Here is a 14,810-nt window from a genome sequence, read left to right as displayed (position 1 = left end):
ATCCTTTGTCAGTTTATATAGTTTTACAAACATTGAAATAATAGTGTACAACCTTTATAATGTTTTAGGGCAATTTTACTAAACATTTATGTTTTCCTTTAAAAACTACTTACTGCCCATCCCAGGGAGAGCATGGTCACTAGACCTACATAACGAAAGATTTCCCAGCACACTTACAAACCAGCCTGCAAAACAATCAAAAGTGACCCTGTATAACGACTCACGTTAAAAACAGAGGGTTTTGTTTCCACACATTTGCAAATATATGCATAAACCGCAGTGCCCACATCAAGGCTCTTCTGTATACTGCAGTCCTAACTCTCTATAAATTTCCAGAGTCTGTTCCTAAGTTGGAGCACATATAGCAGTGTAATAGATTAAGGGCAGTTGTGCCTGGAGGGAGCCCACCCCTTCTTAAAAGGCACAGGGAGGCATGTGAGGCCCAGCAAGGGCACAATGGCAGCGAAGGCATCTAGTGTGTTCCTACACCCAATTTTACAAAAAAAAAGTGACACATCCCAACCCATATCTAGCCTTTGCAGCAAAGTGTACATGGATGGGCAATGCACATCAAACGACCTACCTAAGCAGGTGCTGGTGAATGTGTTCAAGCAGCGGAGGCAACAGAAGAATAAGGCAGGTCAGAGCAGGGAGGTAGTGATAAAGAAAGAGGGTCTTCTCCATTAGGAAGAATGGCAGGTAATTCACAGCCCACCCACCAAGGCACAGTATTCCTGTCAGCTGCAGCGCCTGCCATGATCCTGTAGACCAAAACACACGATAAGTGAACAGTCTATCGATAACTATCGGATATTGTTTGAGGAGACGCTGTTTGATAACATGCTACAACATGAAGAAGCAAAGACTTGCCTCCATCAGACAGACAGCGCAGACCAGGGCATTATAGGCCAGTTATAGGGAAAAAGATCAGCTGCACGGATACCAAAGACAATGCTGGTGACCAGTCTTAGGGCCTCTGTCTGCTTTTTTGGCACAGATCCATTAATCTTTCTAGTTTTAATATTAAAGCAAAACTTTAGGCAAAACTTTTTTTTTTTCTGCCATCTGTGGCTCATTGGGGAAATGTTCCTCCGCATCCTGTCCCATAGCCAAAACAGGAATTGAGAGGAAATCCCTGCAACTAAGGGAATCCCTTGCCCGACCCCCCCACCCCCGAACTAGTGACCCCATTGGAAGATTTTCCCTCTATTACTTTTCTGGAGACAACCCAAAATTTGGAACTTCCTTTTACTTTCAATGATAATTGGTAAATAGGACAAATAGAGAGGGTAAATCTCCCTAACGGGGGCACAGACAGCAAGAAAAAAAAACCTGACAGAGGTTCTAACCTCTCTCATATCTATATGAAACTCAAAAAAGTTTTGCCTTTAATTATACTTTAATGACTCCAAAGACCATAATGAGCCACCCATTAAAGCACGTAAACACACACACAGCTAAGTGCACATATGTACAGGACACATCATATGGTATACTTCATACCACCATATTGCTTTATCAATTGGAATTGGTTAAAAACCTTGTTTTCTTCCTCCTCCATGGGGGAACACAAGACGTCATATATTGTCAGGTAATACTGCAGACTACAGGAGGACTGGACACAAGCAAACAAAAAAAAATTGACCCGATAACATCTCCTTCCCCCAACAACATGGCTCAGTTTTTTTCCTTGCTGTCCTCAGGAGGATAAGCATCCATTCTGCAGTTCTGTTGGAAAAAGTCTAACCATGTTTTGCTAGCACTTTTGTGATCCATTTTCAATTTTTTTCTTCAATCAAGATTTCTCGCTACATCACTGCTTGCCCTGGCCTCTACATGGCAGCCCGAACAGCCTTTTGGCAGCAGAGCCCTAGTGTATTGTACCCAGACCCTACTGGACTAGATGTTGTGGGGTTAGCCTGAAAGTGGCCTCAGAGCACAGGCTTCTGCATTTACCACTTTCCAATCCCCGTCCTGGTAACCAGTTGTGGATTCTTTTTTAAGCCCAGAGTTGCTAGCGTAGTCTCTGAAGTGTCATTCCATGAGTAGGCTGATCAGGCTGTACACTGGGAGCTACCTCACTAATTGCACCACAGGGCACCTTTAAATTTCACTCTGTCATTTACACCACAGAAAGGGTTCATGCTGAGGGACAAAGCGCCATCATCTGCTGGGTAGTCTGTTGCACGTGCACCCTGTGTGCGCTTTCCTGCAATTCAGCATGGAGGAAGCATTGTCCTGCTGCTGCTCCACATTTACAAAAGAACGATATAGAACTATGTTCTCTGGTTTGTTCCCACTGCGTTTGTAGAATGACCTTGGTCACCTCCAGTGGGTGGTGGGAGCAGCATGTTTTCTGTCATGCCCCCCCGCCATTAGCCAGGGATCCATTAGTCTTCTCAACCCTTGCCGAAGCATCAGGTTTATTTGTGGTTTGCTTCAGCCTCTTACTCTGCTGTCATGGGTTCCATTTGTGAGCAGACTTTTGTGTCTGCTTCTAAGAATCAAGTAGTTTTTGGTGTTATCACTCAACTTGCCCATCAGACAGCAGATAAGGACTCTCCCCATCTCTGGGGGGGCTCCTCTTATTGGAGAGCTTTTGTCTCCGTGGCTATAGCCTGAATTTCCAGAACAGTTGGTTCCTTCTAAAATCGCTGGATTCCTCTTTAGTGCCGGTTCACACTACAGCAACCTGAAATTCGGCACGACTTTGCCAGGCAACTTCAAGGCAACTTCAGGGAATACGTGGGTAATTTTCCTGTAATTGTGGATCCAAATCACATCTATTAAGATAAGGATTCGACTTGGAGGCAACTTCCATTGAAATCTATGGGTACAAGTCAGCTAGAAATCGCCTTGAAGTAGTACAAGAAACTTTTCTGAAGTCGTTGCGACTTCAGTGTTGTACATTAAGACAGCTCTCATTCACTTCAATGGAATTTCTTATGTCCAGCGACTTGGGGCGACTTGAGGTCTGACAAGTTGGATCTCAAGTCGCTGTAGTGTGAACCGGCACTTAGTCAGATACTGGCGTGTCCTCATCGCAGACAGCGTTAATTTTAGTCTTAGGACTAAAATGGGATTTTAGTCCCATTTTAGTCTTCTGCAATTGTTTTAATCGTATTTAGTCGACTAAATCTCCAGTACATTTTAGTTTACTAAAATGTCCTACATTTTAGTCGTCTAAAATCTCCAGTACATTTCAGTAATTGCAATTTAGTTTTAGTCATAGTCTTTTGACTAAAATGCATTTTAGTTTTAGTCTCATTTTAGTCTTTTGACTAAAATGGCTTTTAGTTTTAGTCATCTCAATTGTTTTAGTTTTAGTCGTATTTTAGTTGACTAAAATAGTATTCATTTAGTCGACTAAAATGTTTTAGTCATTTTAGTCGACTAAAATGTTTTAATTGACTAAATTAACACTGATCACAGAGGATAAACAAGAGTCTTTTCTGCATCAGAAAAGGTAGCTTGGTGCCTGTTGTGGGTCTTGGTCTTACTGCACTGATCCCTCTAAGGGGTAGCTGGTCTTTTAAAGGGATTTTTTTTTTTTTTTTATTGTTGTCTAGTAGCCGTTCTTACCAGGAGTTTGAGTCTTTTCTGTGTCAACCATGTTAGGCTGTGTTTTTTTTTTCTTTCCCTAAATGGGAATTTTATGGTTTTTTTTCCACCAATCGGTGTGTTCAGTGTGTCCAGCTGTTCACTTGAGTCTATAATTCCACACTCCCCACTCCATTTTTTTTCTTGGTCCTCTGGCTATGTTGTTGGGTTTCCCCCGTCAGGCAGGAGGTTCAGCCTCATCAAATGTGAGATTTGAATACTGGTCCTTCAGGCAGCTCTTGAGCTGTAATTTGTACCAAGTTCTGTTTTTATTGGGCTTGTTAGCAGTTGTTGCTGTTTGCCATGCCATCCGTTGGACTGTTTTTGAACGTTCTGACAGTATATGACTTCCAGTAACCCTCAATGTATGAGAAACAAAAAATGATTGTACTCACTGTAAAATCTTTTTCATGAAGTTGATTAATTAAGGGACGCAGGTCTCACCCCTCTGTATTTATGATCATACTCTTGGTACGGTTTGCCTCCTAATAACCTCCAAGAAAAGGATTTTACAGCAAGTACAAAAATTGTATTTTAATCAATTGTGATTGGTTTAGAATGGTTGTTACCTATTTCCTTTACAGCTCAAGGCCAATGCCCAAATCTTCTTTAGCCTTATGACAGGATTACTATAGGTTGCAGTACCCAATGCAGATGCTGAGCACTGGAATGGGGAACCAGTATTTCCTTCTCTGTCTCAACTGCAGTAAAGTGTTTTATTTACTAAATAAATCATTAAATGCATCCCTGCACTTTGTGTTTGAGCCTATTCATCTTTTCACATAGCTAGGAAGCTTTAATCCTATACTGTACATATGATTTTATTTTTAAATAAACTTGCAAAAATTTCAAAACAAACTTCTTTCACTTTGTCATTATGGGGTATTGTTTGTAGAATTTTCAGGAAAATAATGAAATTTAACTTGGAATAAGCTGTAACATAACACAATGTGGAAAAAGTCAAGTGCTGTGAATACTTTGTAGATGCACTGTATTTGCATAAAATGACATCACCTTAATTCCTAAACAGACCAATCAGGACACATAAGGCTTGAACTGTCACATTACTTGCTGTCATCAGGTCACATACTTCTCTAGATATATGGACTACAGAATGGCATTATTATTTGATTATCATTATGTGTTTCCATTCACACTTCTGTTTATGTACACCCATTATTACAGACTGCTGGTCTGCAGCAGTAGGGAGGTTTTAGAACATTCATTTGCTACCTATGTCTTTGCAGTTGTGCAATGCAAAGTCAAATCGTACTCTGCATTAGTAGGCTTATAACCTTACCTTGGGGAATGTCACAAATCGCTCTTCTCTGCCGCAGCAAGTAAAAAAGGAACAGAACTGTGTACAGTATGGCGCCAATGTTTGCAGAATACCAGATGATGGGATTACCCAAGAGCTGGATCTGAGCCTAAAACCAGTCAAAAGATACAGTTACATAGATATCTAACACGTTTAGCAAAGAAGAATGACAATCTTACAAATTTACATTTCACTCTAAAAGTTCTGTAATGCTTTGTAAAACACCTAAAGTTAAAGCAGAGCTCCAACCACCACCCCTTCCCATCTTGGATAGAATTGAGAGCGTTACCTCTGCGTGTTTTTTTGCTTTCTGTCCTTGTATGCAACAATCTTCACTTCCTATACAAGTGAAATGACAAATAGACAAGTGGAAATCTTCCAACTGGGTCACTTTTTTGTTGATGGCTTCAAAAGTCAGATTTTCCCTCTTTTTGGGGAGATTACCATAAACTTACTGTTGTGCAAATGGGAAAGTAAAGCAAAATGTCTTCAAGACAATGACAGGAGTAAAAATCTGATGGAGAAATGGAAAAAGTGTGTGGCTGGAGTTCTGCTTTAATCCTGGCCACACATTATGATCCTATCACTTATTTCAAGTTAGTCAGCTAAAATAATATCACTGGCTAGAAACTTCATAGGGTGCATATTGTTTTCAGTCAGCTTGTGCCTGTGCTGGGATAATTGGAGCAGCCAGACACTAACTAAAAAGGACTGTGAACCCAGAGGAAAGCAGCCACCCAGCTGAGAGGATTGTCGACTTAAGCCAGTACACCTATGCAGCAGTCATTCCCAGTACATAAGTGTCCCAATACCTGCTGTGCCTGGCATTAAGGAAGCTGAAAATGCTGCTGTGCAGGACTGGACGAAGAATGGCACTGAGCAGACAGAAGCCTGACATTGTAAAGGCTCAGGGAGCTGCAAAAGCACGTGTACTGTGCCCAGGACTTGTGTCAATGGCACCTTAAGGGTCCTGGATCTGGTTTGGATCCCCTCCAGGGGAAGCACTGCCCTAAACCTGCCAGCAGGGTCACTGGATACACTGTACACCAGAGATCAATGCTCACAAGATCCAGCATTCACCAGGAGACAATAAAGGCTATCACCACTCCTGTATGACCAATCCAAATAAAGTCCACCTCTGCCTCACCAGGGGTACCAGGAGTTATGGTACACTGAGCCCACAAAAGAGATCCTCAGAGAGGCACATCGCCCAAGGATACCATCTAAAAACTGAGGGTTACCTGAGCTGGGATGGGGTATTGCTTGGCAAGGGATTCCTGCCTTTTCTTTTGGCCAGCATCCTTTCACCTGAAGGTGGCAGCATAGCCTATGTAGTCCTGAATATTAACTCCTCTGTGTTCTGTTATATACAATTAGGAAAGACGAGTTTATAATAGATGCCAGTAAAAAAAAAACAAAAAAACAGAAAATTCCCAGCTCAACTTAACAGCCAGCCTGCAAACAACCAAATTAACCTGTCTAACAGTTTGCATTATAAACAGGGGTTTAATTTGCGCACTATTGCAAATATATGCATAAGCTGCAAAGGCCGTGACAAGGCACCCCATTATTATCTGCAGTCCTAACTCTATACATTTTTGAGAGCCTCCATAGTAAAAATTTGGTTGGTTGCAGGCTGGCTGACAAGATGAGCTGGGAATTTTCTTTGGGTTTGTTTTATATGCCCTTCCATGTGCTCCTAGCCGAAAGGCCAGTTATAGGTGGTGGCAGGGGCCATTTCTTTATAATAGATACCAGCCTGCCTGCTTTTTTAAGGCCACAAGTCTGTCACTGGCTGGTCCCTCTGTATTTCTCATTATATTACTTAGAATATATTAAAATAGCAATATATTAATTAGTGCAGTTTTGTTACACAAGCACAGACTGTTTAGGAGGCAGATGACATGATGTACCATTTTTCTCTTCATTATTTTCACCATGCACCAGTGCAGCACTCACAGTGGTCTTTGGGTGAAGCCAGTAAGCGATGCTGGTGTCCAGGGATACCCAGTCTAGGGGGGATGAGCTGTACTTGTGTTCAGGACTTTCACTTCTCATAGTCAGCATCTTGCACTGGACAGACAGAAGATCACGGCATGTTCAATATAACAATTTACTGAAAGGGCTCATGGTCCATTAAGAAAATAAAGTTACCTGAAGTTCCCAAAACCGAGCCATGAAACTGAGATTTCTCCCAACATCCATCTGCGGAGAAGTGTGCAACTCCTTCTCTCGCTCAGACTGCTCCCGGCCTGCAGAGATCAAGATCAAGAGGCCTCAGCAAATTAAGTGAAAGCAGAGAATAAATGTCACAAAAAGACATTATTATTATACAGAGCAAGGACATACTCTTGCCATAGCGGTGCTCCTCCACATTCCAGACCAGGCTCTGGTGATAGCCCTTAGCTACCTTGTCTCCAACCACCTCCAGCTGCCGGAAGCCCCAGTCCGGTAGAGCTGACCCGCTAAGCTGGAAGAGAATTCACAGGATGGGAATTCAAAGACTAAAAGGAAAACACAGTATTTGCAGAAATCCTTAGGATTCCAACAATCATTCAGTATTTAAAGAAAATCTGTCACGAGGGAAAAATGCTGGCTGCTAGGGGATAATTTGAGTCACTGGCCTGGGACAAATTTAGTTTTCTGACTTTTTGCTGCACAGTTGTTTTGGTTTTGCAAATCAGTATGGAAGCCAGAAATGACCAGGCAACTAGCTTTTTCAGAATAAGGTTAGCAATAGCAACTCTCATGTTTTTCTCGTGACTTTAAAAGGGGGCACCATTTTTTAAATGTAGAGTTTAACCTCTTCCCACTGCCACCTCCTGGCCCTTTAAGTGGATCGAAATGCCGGGAGGCAGAGGCGGGCATTCTGATCATGTGGCTGCTGTGATTGGTTGTCACAGAGGTCACATGATCGAAAGCTCCCAATCGCAAGTATGCATCGGGAGCTTTCCGTGATAGTTTAGTTACTGTGCTGGGAGTGCACGCTCAGCGCAGTAAATGGTTTACATATAGACACATATGTGGCTGCTCGGCGTGCAGCCGATGGGAAGAGGTTCAAAAGCACTGTTAATAGGCCATTCATTTCAACGAAAAACTTCTTATAAGATTATATGTGCATTTAACTCATTCTGTGCATGTTGTTTTTCTGTAAAGGCCTACCCTGTGTAGACATTCAAAAATCCTGAGACTGCTGCTGGGTAGGGTTCCACTATCTTGAATGCAATGTCAGCAGCCTCAGCAGATTTAAAGTTGTCTTCAAGAGACACTCTATACATTCCCCTTCACTCCTCACCCAGCAGCTACATAAAAGTTTATGAAGGAAGGGACAGAGGAGCTGGGCCAGGGAATGGACTCTTCCTGGGGTAGCAAATTTTCTAGCACATTTAAAAGGCAGATTGCAAGTGAATGCAAAAGTATTTATAGAAATGAAAAACCCAAGTAAGAGTTGTACTTGATCTTTCTTTGTTTTTTATGTTTAAACATATAATGTGTTGTTTCCTAATGACCAGTGAGGCCGCCAAATAATGTTGTCAATAAGAAGCCGAGAAGAGCAGGAAGGGGTGGGCAATATGATATTTGGTCTCTGCTTAACAGATGAGAATTTGGCAGACCCTTTCACTAGCTTTCTGTTGCCAGATTTAATAGGGTTTTCCAGCTCACAGGTACAGTGGATAGAAAAAGTCTACACACCCCTGTTAAAGTGTCAGGTTTCTGTGATGTAAAAAAAATGAGACAAAGATAAATCATTTCAGAACTTTTTCCACCATTTAATGTGACCTATACACTGTACAAATCAGTTAAAACAACAAAAATCTTTTAGGGAAAGTAAAACTAAAAAACTAAAATAATTTGGTTGTATAAGTGTGCACACCCTCTTATAACAGGGGATGTAGCTGTGTTCAGAATTAAGCAATCACATTCAAACTCCTGTTAAATAGGAGTCAGTACACACCTGCCATTATTTAAAGTGCCTCTGATTAACTCCCAAATAAGAGCCCCTTCACACCGGGCCGCCCATAGCATCGGCGGTAAAACGCAGCTATTTTTAGCGGCGTTTTACCGTCGGATTAGCGGCGCATTTCGGCCGCTAGTGGGGCGCTTTTATCCCCCGCTAGCGGCCGAGAAAGGGTTAAAACCACCCGCAATGTGCCGGAATAGCGGTGTTTTGCCAGCGGTATCCCAGCGCTGCCCCATTGATTTCAATGGGGAGCAGCGGTGGAGGAGCGGTGAACACACTGCTCCTTATACGCTCCAAAGAAGCTGCTGGCAGGACTTTTCCTGACATCCTGCCAGCGCAGCGCTCCGGTGTGAAAGCCCTCGGGCTTTCACACTGGAGACAATGCTGCAGCTGTTTGAGGGCAGATTGCAGGCGCTATTTTTCACGCTATAGCGCCTGCAAAACGCCCTCGGTGTGAAAGGGGTCTAAAGTTCAGCTGTTCTAGTAGGTCTTTCCTGACATTTTTTTAGTCGCATTCTACAGCAAAAGCCATGGTCCACAAAGAGCTTCCAAAGCATCAGAGGATCCCATTGTTAAAAGGTATCAGTCAGGAGAAGGGTACAAAAGAATTTCCAAGGCATTAGATATATCATGGAACACAGTGAAGACAGTCATTATCAAGTGGGGAAAATATGGCACAACAGTGACATTACCCCGAACTGGATGTCCCTCCAAAATTGATGAAAAGACAAGAAGAAAACTAGTCAGAGAGGCTGCCAAGAGGCCTACAGCAACATTAAAGGAGCTGCAGGAATATCTGGCAAGTACTGGCTGTGTGATACATATGACAACAATCTCCCGTATTCTTCATATGTCTGGGCTATGGGGTACATCGGCAAGACAAAAGCCTTTTCTTACGAAGAAAAACATCCCAAGCCCGGGTACATTTTGCAAATACACATCTGAAGTCTCCCAAAAGCATGTGGGAAAATGTGTTCTGGTCTGATGAAACCAAGGTTGAACTCACATCACCAAAAGAGCACCATACCCACAGTGAAGCATGGTGGTGACAGCATCATGCTTTGGGGCTGTTTTTCTTCAGCTGGAACAGGGGCTTTAGTCAGTCAAGGTAGAGGGAATTATGAATAGTTCCAAATACCAGTCAATATTGGCACAAAACCTTCAGACTTTTGCTAGAAAGCTGAACAAGAAGAGGAACTTCATCTTTCAGCATGACAACGACCCAAAGCATACATCCAAATCAACAAAGGAATGGCTTCACCAGAAGAAGATTAAAGTTTTGTAATGGCCCAGCCAGAGCCCAGACTTGAATCCGATTGAAAATCTGTGGGGAGATCTAGAGAGGACTGTGCACAGGAGATGCCCTCGCAAGCTGCCAAATTTGGATTGTTTTTGCAAAGAAGAGTGGTTAAATATTGCCAAGTCAAGATGTGCCATGCTGATATAGACTCATACCCAAAAAGACTGAGTGCTATAATAAAATCAAAAGGTGCTTCAACAAAGTATTCGTTTAACCGCTTCAGCCCCGGAAGATTTTACCCCCTTCCTGACAAGAGCACTTTTTGTGATTCGGCATTGCATCGCTTTAACTGACAATTGCGTGGTCGTGCAATGTTGCACCCAAACAAAATTGACGTCCTTTTTTCCCCACAAACAGAGCTTTCTTTTGGTGGTATTTGATCACTTCTGTGGTTTTTATTTTTTGCGCTATAAACAAAAAAAGAGCAACAACTTTGGGAAAAAAAAAACAACGCATTTTTTTTAAACTTTTTGCTATAATAAATACCCCCCACAAATATATAAAAAAAACTTAGGCCAATATGTATACTTCTACATATTTTTGGTAAAAAAAATTAAAAAAAAAAAAAAAATCGCAATAAGCGTATATTGATTGGTTTGCGCAAAAGTCTACAAAATAGGGGAAAGTTTTATGGCATTTTTATTTTTTATTTTTTTTTATTAGTAATGGTGGCGATCTGCGATTTTTATCGAGACTGCGACATATTGGTGGACACATCGGACAATTTTTACACTATTTTGGGACCACTGTCGTTTATACAGCGACCAGTGCTATAAAAATGCACAGATTACTGTGTAAAAGACACTGGCAGTGAAGGGGTTAAACACTAGGGGCCAATGAAGGGGTTAAGTGTGTCCTAGGGAGTGATTCTAACTGGGGGGATGGGATTCAAGTCACATGACAGCGATCACCGCTCTCGATGACAGGGAGTGGTGATCTCTGTCATGACAAGCCAGAACGGGGAAATGTGTTGTTTACATAGGCACTTCCCCGTTCTGAGGCTCCGTGACACGACTGCCGGGAGACATCGAGTCCGCTGGTCCTGCGGGCACGGTCACGCTGTACGCGGCGGGCGCGTGCGCCTGCTATCCCCGGCTCTTAAAGGGGACGTACGGGTACACCCATTTGCCAACCATTGCCATTGTGCCGCCGTATATTTGCGTGCAGCGGTCAGCAAGTGGTTAAGGGTGTGCACACTTATACAACCATATTATTTTAGTTTTTTTATTTTTACTTCCCTTGTACAGTTTATAGGTCACATTAAAAGGTAGAAAAAGTTCTAAAAGATTTATTTTTGTCTCTTTTTTTACATCACATAAATCTGATATTTTAACAGGGGTGTGTAGACTTTTTATATCCACTGTATACCACAAAGCTAAAATCTACGCAAATGAAAAAAAATACAAAAACTATGTGTTCACTCAAATATCACCACATATATTTTGAAATGTAACAACTATTATAACCTGAAATCGTTGTATTCATTTCTATAGTGTTCCGCATAGCAGGGATCAGACTAAGACCCCTTTCACACTGGTGCACTGTTCTGTTGCCTGTGTAACCATTCACATACATTGCGTTATGAAAAGTCCTGCATCTATGGTACATTTTTCCAGTGGTGTGGTACTCATGCACAAGAGGGAAGAGAAGAAGTGACATAGAATGCTGCAGCCAGATTTACTGATGCACCGATTGTGCCAATGTTGAGCAGAGATCTCCCTGAGATACCTTCCCCATCCGTGGGCAAGCTTTGAGCAGGCAAGGAAAACCTTTGTTCTGCCTGCCTTCTTACAGTCAGATTAAGGAATGTGTGCAGGTAGGTCTTCCCCACTCTACCACTTCCTGAGCTTAATCAGGGGAAAGACTCCCTGAACAAGATTTTTCCAGCTGACAATTACTGTTCCCCACTCCCCTAGAGACCGTGCCCACAGTTCTCAACGTCTCTCTTCTATGGGCACAAACATGGAAATTCCCAAAAGACCACTTCTCTGACAGTACACTTATTTATCAGTTCATGCTGGTTTACCACTTCAGATCCAACTTTATCATTTCTAATGAATTTCTATTTTCATACCTTCAATGTTGCAGTTGTATTCACATGAACAAGTCTGACTTCAGACAAGATGGTTTTCCATGTGTCCTTGTCAGATTCCCTGTTTACAATCTCCTGTAGATAATAAAGAGAGATTCAGTAACAAAGCTGGGATAAACAGTCAAATAAATAGTCATATACCCAAAACGTATCAGTGCATCTTCCCTTATCAATATCCACAAATGGGTCTACCCACATGATAATATTAATGGGAACCCTTCCTACATCAAAGTAACAAAGTGAGACCAAATGCTGACACTTACCACCTTCCATAGTGTCTGAGCTGGCATTGAAATATTATAATCGACATAGCAGGAGATCTCTTGGGAATATGGTGAAAGAGGGGCAGCCACGTCATGTCTGAAAAGAAAGGTCAATTAATAGCTTGTATAACTATATCACATTTTTATATGTTTCAACCAAGAACAGGCTTGTATTTACAATAGCCTAGTGTGGGAGTTTCCAGGGATTAGCAACATATGCTGAATTTTTGCTGATTGAAACTGAACTAAATCAATCAAGCAGCTCAACGCCCAGCAAAAATACATATATAAAGGTGATGTTTAATGTGCCAATGGATTTGTTTATTTCATACTGATAATCGTATGACCCAGACCTTTGTGAGATAGCACTGCCAGATCCAGCAGCAGCTGGCACACATGGTCTTATAACACAACCCTAACCTGCCAACTGAACCATTAAGGAGCAGCAGCACACTGATGAGTTATCCGCTATACAAACGCTTCTCTCTCTTCTTGACTGCATAATGACAACCAGCACATGAATCAATGGCTGCCTTATAGCTGCTGCCTCTTCAAGTCTAAGTGCTGCTGTATAGGAGGTTACATGAAACTGATATCAGGACAAGGTCAGCTACTTACACAGGTTAGCTGCATATGTTTTATGATGAAACCATCTTCCAGCTTTAAGGAAAAATTCAGCAATTAACCACTTGCTTACTGGGCACTTATACCCCATTCCTGGCCAGGCCAATTTTCAGCTTTCAGCACTGTCACTCTTTGAATGACAAATGCGCAGTCATAATACACTGTAACCGTATGAAATTTTTATTATTTTTTTCACACAAATAGAGCTTTCTTTTAAAGGTATTTATTCACTACTGGAGTTTTTATTTTTTGCTAAACAAAAAAAAGACCGAAAATTAAAAAAGAAAAAAAAAAAAACAGGTAATTTTTCTCCTTCATTGATGGGCGTCGATGAGGCTGCACTGGTGGGCACTGATGGGTGGCACTGGTTAGCAGTGCTGATATGCCCTGTTAGGTTGTGCACTGGTGGGCACTGCTTAGCAGCAATGGGTCTGGAGTGTGCGGGACCGATGTCTCGTTTCCTCCAGACGGTAATCTGCTTTTTTTTTTCTCCTCACCCTGTCAGCATAAGGAAAAAAAAAAGCTGATCACATGGTAAGGGGCGTCAGACTCGCTGGTCACAGAGCAAGTTGTGCTCCCCGGAGGGTGCACGCATGCATCACATGCACGGGAGGACATACATGGACACCTTCCCGGCAATTTAACCCCACGCTGTAGCCGTCTTTCGGCAAGAGGTTAATAGCCCAGTCATGTGAAGAATGAAGCCAGGATTCAGCAATACCAATTAAATCATAGTTCTCTACATGCACCAAAGTTTTCAGCTCACCTATTTTGCTTGGCAGACCTCTGATTGTATGATTTTTTTTTTTCCCTTTTATAGGTTGAACTAGATGGGCTTGTGTCTTTTTTTCAACCTGACTAACTATGTGCCACACATTTCTGCATGCTATCATATGTGTTTGTGAACAGATAAGCTTTTATCAGCATTTTCTGGCTGAAAAAAAAAAACATTTATCAGCGTTTGAGCAGAATAGCATGTGGGAGTATAGTTTTGCTTAAAAAAAAAAAAAAAGCTACAGCTCTTTATAGCTATCACTACTAGCGTTTTTATAATGTCCAGTGTGCATGAGGCCCAATACTGTATGGCTACAGACAATAAACAGAGTTAACACTTTGATACATACGTGTTGAGGAATCGAGCTGTCATGCCATGCACAAGTTGTACGGTGTCTCCGTGACGCACAGCACGTGGCGGTGAGCTGACAATCATTTCCTGTCTGCCAAAGGACGATACAGAACATTATCATCATTTCTCTTTGCCTCTGTTGACCAAACAGCTGTGACAATATGATTACTGTATGGTTACCTGGATGGGTCCTTGACAATCCACCAGTTATTGACATCTTTGTAGGGATAACAGGTGACCTGCTGCTGGTGTGAACTCCCGCGTCCTCCCTCATACCTGCACAAAGGGTATTAGAGTGCTCAGCACACACAAGATGAGAGGCACCGATAAGAGAACAATGGCTTATGTGTCAGAGTAGCCATCTCTCCCTATAATCCAATAAGTCTGTGTACATAACCTGTAATCAACAGAAAATATCCACTGTGTGTGTATACAAAGGCTCAGCTGAATTGAAAGCCAACATCCTACAGAGGAAAAGGTGTAAGATTGCAGACAGCAAATCCTTACGTGCAAAATCGTATGACAA

The 14,810-nt window shown here is 42.1% G+C and overlaps 1 protein-coding gene across 1 annotated transcript in view; it reads right to left on the bottom strand.

Moving 5' to 3' along the window:
* The window catches only part of POMT1 (protein O-mannosyltransferase 1), a 59,965-nt gene that overhangs the window by 7,102 nt on the left and 38,053 nt on the right, over positions 1 to 14,810 (bottom strand). Inside the window, exons 11-19 of the mRNA XM_073600509.1 lie at positions 14,465 to 14,560; positions 14,283 to 14,375; positions 12,535 to 12,631; positions 12,254 to 12,346; positions 7,268 to 7,388; positions 7,073 to 7,170; positions 6,878 to 6,991; positions 4,901 to 5,027; positions 584 to 761 (exon numbers count right to left, since the gene is read on the bottom strand). Of these exons, the coding sequence (XP_073456610.1) occupies positions 584 to 761; positions 4,901 to 5,027; positions 6,878 to 6,991; positions 7,073 to 7,170; positions 7,268 to 7,388; positions 12,254 to 12,346; positions 12,535 to 12,631; positions 14,283 to 14,375; positions 14,465 to 14,560 (1,017 nt within the window). The remainder of the gene's footprint in view (positions 1 to 583; positions 762 to 4,900; positions 5,028 to 6,877; positions 6,992 to 7,072; positions 7,171 to 7,267; positions 7,389 to 12,253; positions 12,347 to 12,534; positions 12,632 to 14,282; positions 14,376 to 14,464; positions 14,561 to 14,810) is intronic.

The sequence above is a fragment of the Aquarana catesbeiana genome, linkage group LG09 (assembly GCF_042186555.1).
Source record: "Aquarana catesbeiana isolate 2022-GZ linkage group LG09, ASM4218655v1, whole genome shotgun sequence".
NCBI classification, from domain to species: domain Eukaryota; kingdom Metazoa; phylum Chordata; class Amphibia; order Anura; family Ranidae; genus Aquarana; species Aquarana catesbeiana.
This window is presented reverse-complemented; position numbering and strand designations above follow the sequence as displayed.